At 39.7% G+C, this 17,558-nt stretch overlaps 1 protein-coding gene across 6 annotated transcripts in view; it reads left to right on the top strand.

Annotated features, from left to right (window-relative positions):
* fat1a (FAT atypical cadherin 1a) overlaps window positions 1–16,168 on the top strand; it is a 183,476-nt gene extending 167,308 nt beyond the window's left edge. For 4 of the 6 annotated variants that reach the window (XM_063043022.1, XM_063043020.1, XM_063043024.1 and 1 more), the window contains exons 26-28: window positions 834–971; window positions 13,654–13,689; window positions 14,208–16,167. In XM_063043022.1, coding sequence (XP_062899092.1) covers window positions 834–971; window positions 13,654–13,689; window positions 14,208–14,836 — 803 coding nt within the window. In that variant the 3' untranslated portion in view covers window positions 14,837–16,167. Of the gene's footprint in view, window positions 1–833; window positions 972–11,186; window positions 11,247–13,653; window positions 13,690–14,207 lie in introns of all 6 variants that reach the window. The other 2 variants (XM_063043026.1, XM_063043025.1) reach the window with 2 other exon arrangements.
* The last annotated feature ends 1,390 nt before the right edge of the window (window positions 16,169–17,558 follow it).

The raw sequence follows: 17,558 nt of genomic DNA, 5'->3' as shown, positions 1-17,558 counted from the left end.
TAGCAGTTAAAACTAGAAAAGTGTCAGTCAGAACTATTGCTGAGATCTGAAATCAAACAGAGAATTGTTGGGAATGCCCACAAGATCAGTCAAGGTTATGAGGAAAGGATAAAAACTGAATTACTATTACAAATCACTGATCTTAAACAGAAAAGAGAAAGATTAGATTAAATTTAATTAGTTTGTTGTCATATTCATCAGCAATGGAGGCAGACAGGTCAGTGTAGAAGATCAAGAATTAGTGGTAGGCATTGGAAGTGAGGGTTGCCCCTGTGGACTGATTGAAGATTTTCCACAAAACAGTCGCTCCATCTGTGTTTCTCCAGTATAGAGGAGGCCACATTATACATGCAGTGCACCAGATTGGAAGAAGTGCAAATGAAACACTGCTTGACTGAGAGAACTATTTGACCCTTAAATAGTGGAAAGGAATGGAATGAAATGAAAGAGCAGATTTTGCACGTACATGGGAAAGTCCCATGCTACCAAACTTACCCATTTTAGACATTTAGCATTTGGTTTTCAATTAATGAAATCAAAACCTGACTGCAGTGTTGTTTCTGCCTTTCTGCATTAGTGGTTCTTGCATGAAAAATGCTGCCTTGAAACCGTTTGATGCAAATTTATGTTTGCTGTTTTAATACTGTTTTAAATGCTGTTAATACTGTTTTAAATCTGGGCTTCTGATTTCATGTGTTTTAAATGCACTTAATGTAAATTAGAACAACACAGAATAAAGCCCACAGTATCCATGCTGACCAATGGTTCCTTTAGCAAGTGCCGTCGGGCTTTCAGAGATTAAAAGAACTCATGTTAATTTTGTTAACTTACAGCAAAGGTGGTGGATCTCGAAACCTGTCCATCAAAAAAGCCTCTTGAGGATAGTGCTTGCCATCCTTTTAACACCCAGGGAAGCATTTCAGAAGTCCAGTCTCTGAGTTCTTTCCAATCTGAATCATGTGATGACAATGGTAAGAACTTCACCCATCAAAACCTATATTGTCATGTCCAATACTAATTTGTCTCTCTTAGAGGACACTAGATGCTTATTGGAAGAGAAGATTGCATATTTCCCTGATTAATAGCTGACATTTCATTGGCTAATAATAATTTCATTATTCCTAACACTAAATCCACTAAAACTCCAAATACTGCACACTGAAGAAATCATTATATTAAGTAAGTGACTCCTACTTATTCTTCAAATCTTCTACGAGTTACTTTTTAAATTTCATTTTTCTTTGGTTTTAGTGTCCATCTGTTTCAGTTTGCTGATAAGTGAGAACAGGATTTAACAAGTATTCAGTTACAGGTTCAATTTCCGCTGTAAGTAGAGGAAGTTCTTGAGCAAAATGGGATTCTTTCATATTGATTGGTAGTTTCTCAGTTGGTATTGATTGTTAATGAACACTGGTTCTTTATTAGAAAAAAAGATGCAGCTGATGAGCTATTGCTGAACTGTTAGGAGAGGATGTTCCTGACTGCTAGTTTTAGTTAAAAAAAAACTTACAGATAAATCAATGTAATAAAGTGCTTATGAGCTGTGTATTGAACATTGTCCAAACATTAACTTAGAATCAAGAGGTCTGCACTGAGATCTAACAATCTACCCCAGGTCAACCATGCAGTAATTAAGACTTAATTGTGTCACTGTGATAGAAGTTAATAGTACAAGGATGTTTATGTGATGAAGGGAAGTGGAGTTCCCAAAAGGATCCTTAGAACAAAGCCAGCAGTTACTACTGCAAGCTCCGTTAATTAAATTTAGACTAACCTACAATACCCCATGTGATATTTTAAATGCCATTTCAGAAACTATTGCATCATTTGATAGAATACTCCCTTGCATTAAGAGAGTGCTGGAATATCAAAGTGATGGCCTCATTAATTAGTAGAGTGGTGCACAGCAGACTATCAGGCAGATGATGCATCTGTAGGAGAGCATTTATTTCAAGATCATTCTCTTGATCATGTACAGTATATACAAATGACAGAGTTGAGCAGTAATATTTTTATTTGACCACCATGTAAGTCCCAAGGTTTAAGGCATTAAATTTAGTCTTTGACAGTCATGTGTAACAGATTTTAGTAAATTAGCTGTCAAGAGTACAGTACTGTGGAAAGGTCTCGGGCACATGTATGTAGCTAGAGAGCCTAAGACTTTTGTACAGTACTGCATTTGTCAATGTGGAGCAGAGAGCGAGTTTGGTGGGAGCAAAGAATGTTGGGAATGGTGAAGGTGGAGCACTGTAGGATGGGACAGGTGACAGAGAAAGACCGCTGGGGCAATGGGTAACGTGGGTGCAGACTCACCGAGTCCTGAGACACCAGGCAAGATTATTTGATTCCATTTGGTTTATTGATTATCAGCACTGATTATTGATTATCTCTCTGGTGCTTCCGGCTCCTTTCCCTCTCCCTTCCCCCCCTCCCAACCATGATTTTCCTCTCTTTCCCCTTCCCACTCTCAGTCCCCAAAAGAGACCCATTTCATAATCAGGTTTATCATCACACACACGTCATGAAATTTGTTTTTTTTTCTGGAAGCAATTCCTTGCAATACATAAAATTACTACAGTACTATGCAAAATCTTAAGCACCCTAGCAATACACATATTTTGACTTTTGCATAGTACTGTACATACTTGGAATATAACTGGTGGTATTTTATTTTAAGAGGATTGTATGTAATCATGAAGGTAGTCTAACTTTCTGTTGGGTTTAGCCACCTTCTACAGTAATTTGCCATTTGTCCAGAGGTTGCTCAAACCCCGTGTTTAGTAATTATTGTGGTGCAGTTGAATAATTGAAGAAATTTCTCCAATCTTTTTTTCGACCAAGAGGACTGAGATTGGCCCACCATTTTGTGCGGTGCTCATTGATGCTACTCAAACTTTCACAGGCATGGTACCGATATTGATTTTCCAGTTGTTTGTCTCACAGACCATGAAAGATAATTGGGGCAGAGTACAAAGGAAGAAAGCCTGGAAACAACCATAGTGTCTGAAGTCAGGGTGTATATCTCCTCTGGCTGGCTCCTCTGCAAGATTTTTCTTAGTTAAACATATTAAAATGCTTGAGACCGAAGAGACTGTGGATGCTGTAATCTGGAGCAGCAAGGAATCTACTAGGGGACTTCAATGGGTAAATCAGCATCTGTGGAGAGGAAAGGAATTGTTGACGTTTCGGATCGACAGTTCTTTTCTGCCCCACAGATTTGTGACCTGCTGAGTTCATCCAGCGTATTGTTCTTTGCTTCAAGATGCTTGTCTTTTATTTAGCAGTCGTTCACTGAAAAATTCTGAGCAATCGTTCCCAGTGCTTAACAGAGTGATTGATTTCTAATTTTACCGAGGGATCTTGGAGCTGAGGTTAAGCTGCTAATTAACACTTGTAATTTTATTTAAAATGAAAATGAGGTCATCGAATTTTGATTTGGGGACTAGGTTTCAGAGTGAGCAGCAATCTCTCTCAAACTGTCGTTCTTTCCTACGCTGCCTTAAACACGCAAGTTGTTGATATGTGTGTGGTTAGCAAACAAGGACTGGTTCAGGCTGGGCTCAGCCGTGTCATCTACTAAGGTTGGATTGCCTGTCACCAGCAACTGGTCGGGCTCATTTAATCAATTCATTGCCTCCTACTTGAGTAGCAGAGAATGAAAGTCATGGGTGAGAGGAATCAAGGTCCAGGGACATAGAATAGGACAGCAAGACCAAACTATGTTGTGCAGAACTAATTAATTTAGTAATTAAATTACAATTAAACTAATTCCTTCTGCCTACACAGTGTCCAAATCATTCCATTTCCTGCATGTTCTTGTGCCAGTCTAAGAGGCCCTGAGCACCCCTGCCAGAGTTGCCTCCACCACCACCACCCCAGGCACTCTCCATTTCCTGTTTATTAACAAGAAACTTGCCCAGGCATCTCCCCCGATCTTTTCCCTCTAACCTGAATACATGCGCTCTGGTTTTCGACAGTTCAACCCTACGAAAAAGATGCTGGCTCTCTAATATATCTCCGCCTCCTGTATTCTTTTAAACCTTTATCAGATCTCGCGGTCTCTGTCATCCCAAAGAAAACAACCCGAGCTTGTCCATCCTTTCCTTACAGCACGTGCCCTCTAATCCAGTCAGCATTCTGGGAAACCACTTCCTCACTCTCGTCAAGGCCTCAGCACTCTTCCTATGATGGGGAGATCAGAAATGAATGCATTGCCCCAGAGTTGGCCTAAGTAGAGCTTTATAACATGATTTCTCGACAAATAAAGGCAAGCATACTAATGCCTTCTTTTATCTCCCTATTAACATGTGCATCCCCTTTCAGGGAGTTATGGTCTCTCCCTATCATATTGTTAAGGGTCTTGCCATTAACAGTACACTGTCTCTTTATACTTGGCATGTTTTAAAGATGGATTTAAGCTCCTTTTTTTTACATTGTATAAACTGGTGGAAATTACTCATTTTGTTACAATTACATGCAGAATATACATTAAAATAAATGTACTAAATGCAAAATGGTAATCAGATTGCAATGTTCTGTACATTGCTGTATATAAGGTCATTGAGGGGAACACACTGATGATGCTTGTACGGTGTTCATATACATTTGCAAATTCTCTAGAAATGAAGCAGCCCATGCCTCTTGCAGCAAGACAAGACTACAATCTGGTTTAGGCTAGTAAATGGCAAGTAATATTTGCACTGCAGAATTACTATGCAAGTGAAGGTGTTGGCACGTGACCAAGTGGTTAAGGCATTTGTCTAGTAATTCGAAGGTTGCTAGTTTGAACCTTGGCTGAGGCAGCGTGTGTGTCCTTGAGCAAGGCACTTAACCACACATTGCTCTGCGATGGCACCGGTGTCAAGCTGTATGGGTCCTAATGCTTGGATCCTAATTCTTACCCTTGGACAACATCGGTGGCGTGAAGAGGGGAGTCTTGCAGCATGGGCAACTGCTGGTCTTCCATACAACCTTGCCCAGGCCTGCACCCTGGAAACCTTCCGAGGCGCAAATCCATGGTCTCATGAGACTAACGGATGCCTGTTATTAGACAGTTTAACCCATTGACACCTGTCATTCAGTAACATAGCTAAAACTGAGTCCCATACCATCAACATTCTGGAGTTCACTTTCGATCCGCCAGACTGGCCAACTAAACACCATGGCTACACGTGCAAGTCAGATAACCCTTTCTATTATCAGCAAGGTATAAGTCAGGAGGATAATGGTATTCCTGGATGAGTACAGTGGTAGCTCGATGCTATCCAGGTCTAAACCATCTATAGCGGGACCCATTCATAGTGTTTATTCCAGTTTATTCTACCATTATACAGTGGCTGGAGTGTGTACCCTCTCTCTTCTGTAAAATGCTTTGCCGATTCTCAAACAAGATCACTCAGATCTGCACCTGCAGCTGGATCTTCAACTTCCTCACAAACAGGACCCTGGCTGTAAAAATAGGGGACAAGCTCTCCTCTACAATCACTCTGAGCACCGGTGCCCCACAAGGCTGTGTACTCAGCCCCCTGCTGTACTCACTGTATACCCAAGATCGTGTAGCCAAGTTTCCATCAAACTCAGTATATAAGTTTGCTGATGACACAACAATTGTAGGCCGTATCTCGGGTAATGATGAGTTTGAGTACAGAGAGGAAATTAAGAACTGGTGGCATGGTGCGAAGACAATAACCTATCCCTCAACATCAGCAAGACGAAGGAATTGGTTGTTGACTTCAGAAGGAATTGGTTGTTGACTTCAGAAGGAGTAGCGGACCGCACTACCCAATTTACATCAGTGGTGCGCCAGTGAAACAGGTGAAAAGCTTTAAGTTCCTCGGGGTCAATATCACAAATGACCTGACTTGGTCCAACCAAGCAGAGTTCTCTGCCAAGAAGGCCCACCAGTGCCTTTACTGCCTGAGAAAACTAAAGAAATTTGGCCTGTCCCCTAAAACGCTCACTAATTTTTATAGATGCACCGTAGAAAGCATTCTTCTAGGGTGCATCACAACCTGGTACAGAAGTTGTCCTGTCCAAGACCGAAAGAAGCTGCAGAAGATCGTGAACACGGTGCAGCACATCACACAAACCAATCTTCCGTCCGTGGACTCACTTTACACCGCACGCTGTCAGAGCAGTGCTGCCAGGATAATCAAGGACACAACCCACCCAGCCAACACACTTTTCATCCCTCTTCCCTCCGGGAGAAGGCCCAGGAGCTTGAGGACTCATACAGCCAGATTTGGGAACAGCTTCTTTCCGACTGTGATAAGGCTGCTGAATGGATCCTGACCCGGATCTGGGCCATACCCTCCAAATATCCGGACCTGCCTCTCGTGTTTTTGAACTACCTTACTTATCATGTTTCTATTATCTATTTATGATTTATAATTTAAATTTTTAATATTTACTAATTTTAACTATTTTTAATATTTAATATTTGTAATCCAGGGAGTGTGAAGCGCAGAATCAAATATCGCTGTGATGATTGTAAGTTCTAGTACCAATTGTTTGGCGACAATAAAGTATAAAGTAGCTATACAAGCTACCCTGACATCACCTCACAAGCACGCAATCTCTATAACACCAAAGTGAACAAGGGCAGCACCTGCAATTTCCTCTCCTAGGTTGTACACCATCCTGACTCGCAAGAACTCTCTCCTCAATGACATCGGGGAAGTTCCTTTAAGACACATTGCCACCTTGTTAAGGGCAGTTAAAGATGAGCCATAAACACTGGCTTTGCCAGTCTCAACAGATAACCAATTAATTGAAAAAATTTACAACAATTTCACACTTACTCCAAAAGTGCTCAACTCTTATGGATCCCCAATACCCTTCCATTCCTCTAGAGTTCTAACGGTAAGCAACCAGCATGACAGTGCAGTGCCAAATGCCAGATCCAATTGAGTTCTGCATTCCAAGGCTTGATGTATATCAAGAAATCTTCAGTCCTTTCCACTACCCTCTCCAATGAACTCCCTTTCCCAGACCCTACATTCTTGTTTTACTTCGACTTTCCTTTGCCCCCATGGTGAAAATTGTAATGTAATGGAATGTTTAAAATATTCTTGATTAGTTGTGCCAGCTGCCTAATATCAGCACTTTAGCATTCTCTATAATGTATAATTTTTTTTTTGCATTTCACACATCTGTTTCAGCAGTTAATATTTCCCTGTTGAGAAGATGGAATCAAAGCCATGTCTGCTCTCACTTCAGAAGTGGTCCCTGCGCTCTAACAGGCAGCCATTTTGTACATTTACTGCATTTTGCCATCTAAAATAAGATTTCCTTGTATTTAAAATTAATAGACAATTTGATGCCATAGACTCTGTTTAGGATTCAGAAAGTTTTACTTTAACACAGGACTCTTACAGCAAAAGTGTAGAATTTTGAGGCTGTTGAGAAAATTTTCTAAGGATGTTCAAGTGTGCAAGGTCGAGTAATAGACATTGCCTCAGAGTGAGTGGGAAGGTAACAAAATTGCAGAGGAGGAGAAAATAAGACAAGGGAGATATCCACAATATGCAACTTTGATAATAATGAGTGACGACCAATGAATGGGATAAATCGAAGGTCAGAGATAGAAAGACAGATTTGAAGGGGTGGAGGTAGAAGGAATTGCAGCCAAGTAATGCATATATATTTTATAAGATCATAAGACATAGGTGTAGAATCAGGCCATTCAGCCCATCGAGCCTGCCCTGTCATCCCAGATCCCACTCAACCCCAAGCACCTGCCTTTTCGCCATATCCTTTGATGCCCTGTCTGATCAGGAAATGATCAACTTCCACCTTAAACGTACCCACAGACTTGGCCTCCACTGCAGTCTGTGGCAGAGCATTCCATAGATTCACTGTTCTCTGGCTAAAAAAAAAGTCCTCCTTACCTCCGTTCTAAAATGTCACCCCTCAATTTTGAGGCAGTGCCCTCTAATTCTGGATACCCTCACCAAAGGAAACATCCTCTCCACATCCACCCTATCTCGTCCTTTCAACATTCAGAAGATTTCAATGAGATCCCCACGCAGTCTTCCAAATTACAGTGAGTACAGGCCCAAAGCTGCCAAATACTGCTCATACGTTAACCTTTTCATTCCCAGAATCATCCCTGTGAACCTCCTCTGGATCCTTTCCAATGACAACACATCCTTTCTGAGAGATGGGGCCCAAAGCTGTTGAGCATACTTCAAGTGCAGCCTGATTAATATCTTATAAAGGCTCAGCATTATCTCCTTCCTTTTGTGTTCTATTCCCCTTGAAATAAATGCCAACATTGCATTTGCCTCCTTTACCACAGACTTTACCATTTTCTATGTTGTCTTTCTGATACACATTTAAAGGGGGACTTGGAGTCCTGTACATATCAATATTTTCATTGTGTGTAGGTCAATGAGGCATCCAACTGATTCTTGCCTATCCAGCAAAAACCATAGACATTATTACAACTGCAACTGCATTTTAGTTAACTACAAAGCATTAAGGCACATTCTGAGACCATGAAAGGTTTTTCATAAGTGCAAGGCTTTTTCAAACTAATTATAATACTGTAGGGATGGTTCATATCTACCACATCCATTTTTGTTCCATAATCATCACAGCGGAAGTTAAAATCTAATTCTGGAGTTGCTAATCTGAATGAATGTGACAAGCTATTCTGACCAGAGCTTGGAAATTTGGACAGAAGGCACCCACTTTAAAGTTAACCAAAAAAAAATGCAATTAAGCTATTGGGCAGCAAAATAACCTCTGCACATGTTTCATGATGGATCTCCAAGTTGTCTGTGCCACAGGATATTAAAGGAAATATTTTCTTGTTACTCGTGATGTTTATGTATATAAATTTTTGGGAGCTTTCAGGAATAAATTAAAACGTCTCATACAGATTATGGGACTTTTTTCTGGCATCAGAGTATAAAGACATGTTATATATTTCTTTACTGACAACAAACTTTCCTATTTGCATAGGAATAGCTTTGTGTGAATAGCTTTGTTTAATGAAGGATCCTGTTAGAATTTCTGGGTGTGTTCTGTAACTTTACCAACAAATTTAGATGCTAATCTTGTAGGAAGTATGTTTTAAAGAAAATGAATAGTACATTTCTCCGTCTCCGCCGCATCTGCTCTCAGGATGAGGCTTTTCATTCTAGGACGAGGGAGATGTCTTCCTTTTTTAAAGAAAGGGGCTTCCCTTCCTCCACTATCAACTCTGCTCTTAAACGTATCTCCCCCATTTCACGTACATCTGCTCTCACTCCATCCTCCCACCACCCCACTAGGAATAGGGTTCCCCTGGTCCTCACCTACCACCCCACCAGCCTCCGGGTCCAACATATTATTCTCCGTAACTTCCGCCACCTCCAATGGGATCCCACCACTAAGCACATCTTTCCCTTCCCCCCCTCTCTCTGCATTCCGCAGGGATCGCTCCCTACACAACTCCCTTGTCCATTCATCCGCCCCATCCCTCCCCACTGATCTCCCTCCTGGCACTTATCTGTGTAAGCAGAACAAGTGCTACACATGCCCTTCCACTTCCTCCCTTACCACCATTCAGGGCCCCAAACAGTCCTTCCAGGTGAGGCATCACCTCACCTGTGAGTCGACTGGGGTGATATACTGTGTCCGGTGCTCCCGATGTGGCCTTTTATATATTGGTGAGACCCGACGCAGACTGGGAGACCGCTTTGCTGAACATCTACGCTCTGTCCGCCAGAGAAAGCAGGATCTCCCAGTGACCACACATTTTAATTCCTCATCCCATTCCCATTCTGACATGTCTGTCCACGGCCTCCTCTACTGTGGAGATAAAGCCACACTCAGGTTGGAGGAACAACACCTTATATTCCGTCTGGGTAGCCTCCAACCTGATGGCATGAACATCGACTTCTCTAACTTCCGCTAAGGCCCCACCTCCCCCTCATACCCCATCTGTTACTCATTTTTATGCACACATTCTTTCTCTCACTCTCCTTTTTCTCCCTCTGTCCCTCTGAATGTACCTCTTGCCCATCCTCTGGGTCACCCCCCCCCCCGTCTTTCTTCCCGGACCTCCTGTCCCATGATCCTCTCGTATCCCTTTTTGCCTATCACCTGTCCAGCTCTCGGCTCTATCCCTCCCTCTCCTGTCTTCTCCTATCATTTTGGATCTCCCCCTCCCCCTCCAGCTTTCAAATCCCTTACTCACTCTTCCTTCAGTTAGTCCTGACGAAGGGTCTCGGCCTGAAACGTCGACTGCGCCTCTTCCTATAGATGCTGCTTGGCCTGCTGCGTTCACCAGCAACTTTGATGTATGTTGCTTGAATTTCCAGCATCTGCAGAATTCCTGTTGTTTGAATAGTACATTTGGTTGTTTTCCTTGTCCTACTTGAATTCATTGGTTTATCTTGATAAATACTGTATAGACTGAAGAAATAAAAATGATTGTGAAGGTAGTTATTTACAATCATCAAGATTTCCAGTTGTGTTTCTGAATCTGCTGGCATGGGGCTTTGTAAGTGAAAGGTGCAGGAATCCATGTGATATTAATTGTTTACAGGTGCAATATCTCTCATTTAAATTCACCAGTGTGTAAGATGGAGCTGAGGCAGTTTGTCATTCATGCATAAAAACTTACACTCCACAATCATTTTGATGGGATTTATGTTTGCAGTTTTGTTTTAGCTTCAGCTTGCATGAGGTTCTGTACCCAAAAGAAACCAACTGAAGAGAAAACATGCAAAACCCTACCCTAAGAAGTGTGAGCTCCAACTTAAGCAGACAATTTAACTTCCTCGAATTAGCTCTTCTTTTACTGAGATGATAGAGGAACATTGAGTTTGAGATAATATTTTCCCTCCGTTTTCTCTGAAGTTTCTGAAAAGCCCACAAAGCATCCCCAGTATATATGCACATTTAAAATAAGTTAACCAAGACATGACTGGTTATGCATTGGTGACTACAAATGGAAAACTAGTTGTCAAACACTGATCACCTAAAATGGATTCCTCAGGTAATTCACATTGATGACAGTGAAGTCATTCTGTTGGCTAACGAAATATTCCTGCTGTTGCAGACACTTCATACTGTGTGTTTTAAAGATGTATTTTAATTAACAGCAGAGCTAGGATAAATATTGATGAATGTCTTAAGTTTATGTACTAATTGTAAATTTATTTTAATCTACTCCTTCCCTATTCTCCTCCAAGCTTCCATAGTGACTGTAATACACCTTGTCAATGCAGTTGTTGACTCGGTAGAAAAAGAAGGTATATCTTTTTTTACAAAGCTCAGTTATAAGTGTATTGTGGTTACTTGAACTGTTCTATGTTGTAAGTCTATAACACTGTCATGTACCTGCAGTGAGAGTGCTGTTTATCCATTTAGCAGTAGTCATCAATATTACTAATCTGAAAAACAATTTTGTTCACATTTCCAAAATATGTCCTGAACATTGATATTTTAAAAAATACGTTTTTTCAATTCATGCTCCAAACTGTACTGGTTCCAGATTATGACTGGAACTTCTTTCTTTCAACGGGCAAAATAATATGGTTCCAAGTTGTTTGAAGGCAGTAAAACTATTTTCATCCTTTTTTGATTTCTTTGCTATGCATATTCAGGAACATATTGAAAATGCATTTGTACATTTATGATGTACCATTGGTTTTGTGTTCCTCTTTTGTGCTCTTTCCTCTTATCTGATTTATAGACGTGGCTGTAAAAATAAGTACCAAAATTCTTTGAGAAAGTATTAAATATAATAATCACTTAAGACAAAGTGTTTGAGCAGTGAATAGAAGCAGTACCAGTAGGATAATAAATAATAGATTAGAAATGACTGTATTCTGTGACAGTTAAGATTCTATGACAAGCCTTCGAATGTTATCTATCTGAGAGCTCTGAAAATACGAATCAAATACTTTGGCCCAGTCTGCTCTTCACCTACAAAAGGTAAACTCAAAGATAATCCAAGATAAATCCTTGAAGCTAAATTTTATTGGAAATTACATAGTTCAAAATGATCAATGTTCCACTTTATGAATAAAATGTTACTTTTTTAGAATTAAGTAACCTTACCTTGCTCATAAAAGAAGATGTCATGGACACGTTCCTGAACCAGGAAGGGAATGCAAATTAAAGTCTCAAACCAGAATTTCAGTCTGGTTGTGGTTCTTCTAAGTTTCCATCTCTTCTTCCCAAAATCTATTAGCAAAGTACATCTAATTCTGGCCACATCAATCTTGAGACTCACAGTGTAAAGTGCAGGTATAATGTTACTGAATGTGACAATGACAGAAAGTTGGGCCTTAAAATATGTGGAAAGCCAAACATCAACAGTAACTGTTATCTATTCAACTTTAGTAATGTATACCCTGATTGGATCATTTCAGCCTTGACATTATGGAGGTGGCAATACTGGGGGCTCAAACTGAAATTAAAATATCTCATTTTAGTACCTGGCTTTAAAATGATATGCCAACAGGTAAAAAAACACTACTTTAGTATTAAAGAGGTATTGTTGAATGAGTACTTAAGTGTTAGGTTATTGTATGGCCTCTTTTTGAACCATGTGTTGTGCCATGAATAAGTAGACCCCAATTTATGTATCTTCATATTTGAAATTATCTTACGGAAGTTACAATTCTTGTTTACTGAAATATTTCAAAGTTTATTTCTAATAAAGGTCACCTTTTTAAGGTTAGAATATTGAAATAGGGAAAATGTCATGTATATAATAACAAAAGAGAGCAGATGTAGGCACCTGATGTCCAGATCCTCTGGTTTCCTTAGTCCAAATATCCGTTAATTTCAGCCCTGAGTACACTTGGCAACTGGATCTCTGCATGTCAGAGGTAAAGAATTCAAAATGTTCATAAATTTTCATCTTCATAAATACTTGGCTCGGTGAAAACTGGATGGCATGTTAGGAGAACTCTCAGGGAAATCTGGTTCAAAATAATCCAGTTATTGATCCGGAGTTTCTTCAGAAGTCGAGAATGAGGCCTATAACTTGGTAGTTATGGTAATTTCTTCAGGTGTTACAAGAACAAAGGATGAACAAAGAAATGATGACACAGGAAAAGAAGTTGTGGTCATCTCATACTTAGACTAAGGATAAACACCATTCCAGTGATAACAATTCGCTTACTAAATGGCCAGATTCAATAAGCATGAGACCTGCTGCAGAAAACTGAGAAGTTTCTAAAAAAATTCAGAATGAACTACACTACAGTTATTGGACAATTTACTGAACGATTACACATATATAGGTGATTATATAAAAATTAAAAGCAAGCGTGGGAGAAAGTTGCACTGCGTGGAAAATGCTACAAAAATAACAATTCTACACCTTAATCAAGCAAGATGGAGTAAACAACTTATTCATATTTCTTCTTTCAATTCCTCCCAGAATCATTAATGCCTCAATTTATTTTCTAATTAGTGCAATGGTAAATTGTTTGACAGCGGTTCTTCCGTATTATAAAGAGCCTTTTAAAAACCACTTATTCTGGTAAACAGCACTTAACTGCTCTTTAAAGTGTACGTAAGTGGGTACTTAAATTGTTTGTTGCAAGCAAGCACATGGAATGTTAGTATAGAGATTTCTTTAATATCCTGATGCTTTAATATTTCATGTTTTCTTCCTCCCTTTCTCCTCTTTGCCATCTAAAGAAACTCTTGCGGGTCATGACCTCAAGAATCCAAGAGGTGACTTTTGTCTGCATGCCTTTTCTCCCCCCGCATACTCACTAAAGCTGTGCATCTTTCACTTTAACATCCACTGCACGGTAATCTGTGTAGTTGCAAGATGATATGTTAATCCATTGTTCATGTGCTCAATATCGGTTATAAGTGTGGTTGGTAGACAATATAGAAGGTTTGTATTTTCAATCCTACCCCACCTGTTTCTATTCTTGCAAATTAGCCACGGCATTGTAATATAACCAGAATAACATTACCCGCTGGTTTAAGACTCTGTACAGTTAAATGACTACATGCAGCTGTCAATTGGCATATTTTTAAAATATGCAGGTAAAAGGATATGAGAGATCTGGTGCCCACCCCACCCATGTCCTATTACACCTTGGTGAACTTGAGCAACACTAACAATAATTTCTTCTTGCATACAAATTGTTGTTTGTTGTGTTCTTGGCTTTTAATAATGCTAATAGTGCAATTCAAAATAAAACATTCTAATTTTTTCCCTTTCTTCTCCTTTGAAAAAGCATATCACTGGGACACATCTGATTGGATGCCGAATGTTCAGCTACCTGGCATCCAGGAATATCCACAGTATGAGGTAACTGAACACCCAGCCCCGCTTTATTCTGACCCTAATGCCATTGACACAGACTACTATCCTGGAGGGTATGACATTGAAAGTGATTTCCCGCCACCTCCAGATGATTTCCCAGTTCACGATGAACTGCCGCCATTGCCCCCAGAATACAATGAATTTGATTCCATACAGCCGCCGCGGGACATGCCCGTTGCTGGAAGTCTGAATTCAATGTCACAAAATAGACAGCATTTTAACATGAACCAGTGTCTACCCCACCACCACTATTCAGCGGACCTCTCAGAACGGCAGAATGCAGTCCCCGCGGGAAGCAGCTATCGGGGTACCTACCCTTCCTACTCCCTAACATATAATGATGACTTTGACGCACCCAGTATGGATAACATGTCTATGTCTGTGTACACATCTACCACCGCCTCTTGCTCTGATGTCTCAGCGTGCTGTGAGATGGAAGAATCTGAAGTCATGATGAGTGACTATGAAAGTGGAGATGAAGGCCACTTTGATGATGTAACTATTCCACCACTGGACTTTCAGCAACACACAGAAGTCTGACAATTCTAAAGTGCCTGGGCTTTAACGGGACTGCACCATGCAACAGCTTCTATATTGACAAGTATTCTATGTTATTTTGCATATTGGTTTGCAAGCATTGTCGGTCAGCTAATTCCAGCATGGCTGCAGAGGACCATGCAGCATGTTTCTACACATCACTGGTTTCTTTCTCCTGAACTACTGGAACTGAATTTAACAAATTACATTTTCATTGGCTGTGCCATTTCAGAATGTGGTTTTGTATCAGTACAAACATGCAAAGTATTGAAGGATTTTGATATTTGGCAATATATTTCACAACATCCTTTCATTGTGGTATTGGTCTGTATTTATGTAGTTCTAATAATACAGAGATTAATTTTTTAAAATAATTTTTCTTGTCCTGCAGTTTTTCTTTGTAAATTTAATGTACAGTTCTGATTAAATAGTCTAAACTAGGATTTTGTAGATATGTGGAATTGTTTCCAGAATTTTAGTGCTGTTCAAGTGTGTTCATCATTTGCTTTAACAGTGGCATACCCTGATAGTTGCGTACAAACTAGTGATTGGGGTTCTACTCTTAACTTTATTATTTCCAGTCAATTTAAACATTCATCATAAACATTTTTACCAAATGTACCAAAATGCCAAGTTGATAAGAATGAGTGGGTTTATTTTGCTATGTTTGGGTCTGAAACATGAAAATGTCTTAACAGTGAATGAATGCATTTTTTAATTGTAAATTGTGTGAATTTTTTTTCAGTAAAAGGGGACCTACTGAATTTTTAGAACCAAAACTTTGCATAACATGACAATGACTTTCTAAAGCTCTCTGTGGTGCAATGGTCCTGGTTTTTTTTTAATGAAACTTCCATTGGCATACACTTACTTTCTCATTGGTAATAAATTGTGGAAAATTAATTGCCTTGTGCTGTGTCTTTATGAATTCAAATTGAATTGAACTTTGCCAGAAAGTAAATCAGGAATGTATCACCAAAGTAATAATTCTCAGGTAATGCAGCCTTAAGCATCCACAGGGTTTTTCCCAGGCTCACCATAGTTTTGGTGGTAGATCAGAGTAAACCCCAATGGAAATCAAAGACTTCTTTAGATATATTTTTTAAAATGCGTCTGAAACATACCTCCCACAATGTTATTTTCCATAAGCTTTTTCATGTCTGCATTTGTACTGTGAAATGGAAAACCCATTTGTCAAAAGGAGAAAACCTAATATAAAATTTTTTGGAGTATAATTTCTTAAGGGATTGCTTGATTCACTTAACTGCTATCAAATAAAGTATTATTTTTCTCTAATGCATATATTTAAAGTCAAATAAATGTAAATATTCAGATTACATTTCACAATTACAGATTTAAATTTATTTTGTGGCTTGTAATGTTTTTTATTCTTTAATGTCTCAGCTTGACTCGAGGGAAAAAAACTCAGACTTAGCTGGTTATTTTTTGTACCGCAACAGATGAAGGGTCCAACCACGTGCATTTGGGCAATTTTCCAAATTGTTTCCCTTATTCATTGTGGTTGCCTCTCTGGCTGGAGCCTTGTATCCAGTGGTGTGCCTCAGGGATCGTTGCTGGGTCAGTTGTTGATTATCAACGATCTGGATAATGTTGTTGTAAAATGTGTAAGGGTATAGATAGAGTAATAGTTCAACGTGGACTAGACGGGGCAAAGAGCCTGCTTCTGTGTTGTCTTCTGAGAAGATTTTCTTGTTTCCTCTTCTCACCCTTGTGCTGAAAAGGAAAGATGAAAGAAAGTAGCAAGTGAATGGCTCAAACATTTTATTTCAACTAGATTATGTGGTTTATCATGATGAACTGTTCAGCATGGTAATTGTGGTTCCTTTATTTATAGAAATATGAATGCTCTAGTTCGGTGCCTCTTCATTTTGCTTGTATTTTCATTTTAAAAAAGGAAACATGAACTTTTGGGGGTCAAAGGATTTGATTGACATGCAGTTCAAAATTTGAAAATGTATAAACGAACTCTTGTTGCCTGAAATAGTTTTAAATTTGTAATGTAGATCTGTAGATCAGTTTGTTGACTAAGTGAAGAGTTATAGTAATGAAATCCTAACATGACATTTTCAAGCTGCTCAAGGAACTCAACAATCCAGGCAGCATCTATGGAAAAGAGTGAATGGTTGACATTTTTGGGCCAAGACTCTTCATTAGAACTGGAGAAAGAAAATTGGTCAGAGTAAGAAGGTGGGGGGAGGGGAGGAAAAAGTACAAGTTAGTAGGTGATTGGTGAAACCGGGAGAGGGGGTAGTGGTGAGGTAAAGAGCTGGGAAGTCAATTGGTGAAAGAAATAAAGGCCTAGAGATAAAGGTATTTGATCTGAGAGGACAGAAGGCCATGGAAGAAAGAAGGAGGTGATGGGTGGTTAAGGAGATAAGTTGAGGAAAATGGGAATAGTGAAGGGCAGGGACAATTACCAGACATTCAAGAAATTGATGTTCATGCCATCAGTTTGGAGAATAACAGAAAGAATATTAAGTGTTGCTCCTCCAACCTGAGTGTGGCCTATTCGTGGCAGTAGAGGAGGCCATGGATAGACATATGGGAATGGGAAGTGGAATTAAAATGGGTGGCCACTGGGAGATCCTGCTTTTTCTGACGGACAGAGCGTAGGTGCTCGGCGAAGCAGTCTCTCAATCTACGTCAGGTCTCACCAATATATAGGAGGCCACACCTGGAGCACCAAACATAATATATGACTCCA

The sequence above is a fragment of the Mobula hypostoma genome, chromosome 3 (assembly GCF_963921235.1).
Source record: "Mobula hypostoma chromosome 3, sMobHyp1.1, whole genome shotgun sequence".
NCBI lineage: Eukaryota > Metazoa > Chordata > Chondrichthyes > Myliobatiformes > Myliobatidae > Mobula > Mobula hypostoma.
The sequence above is the reverse complement of the archived record's forward strand: the minus strand, read 5'-3'. Positions and strand labels throughout refer to the sequence as shown.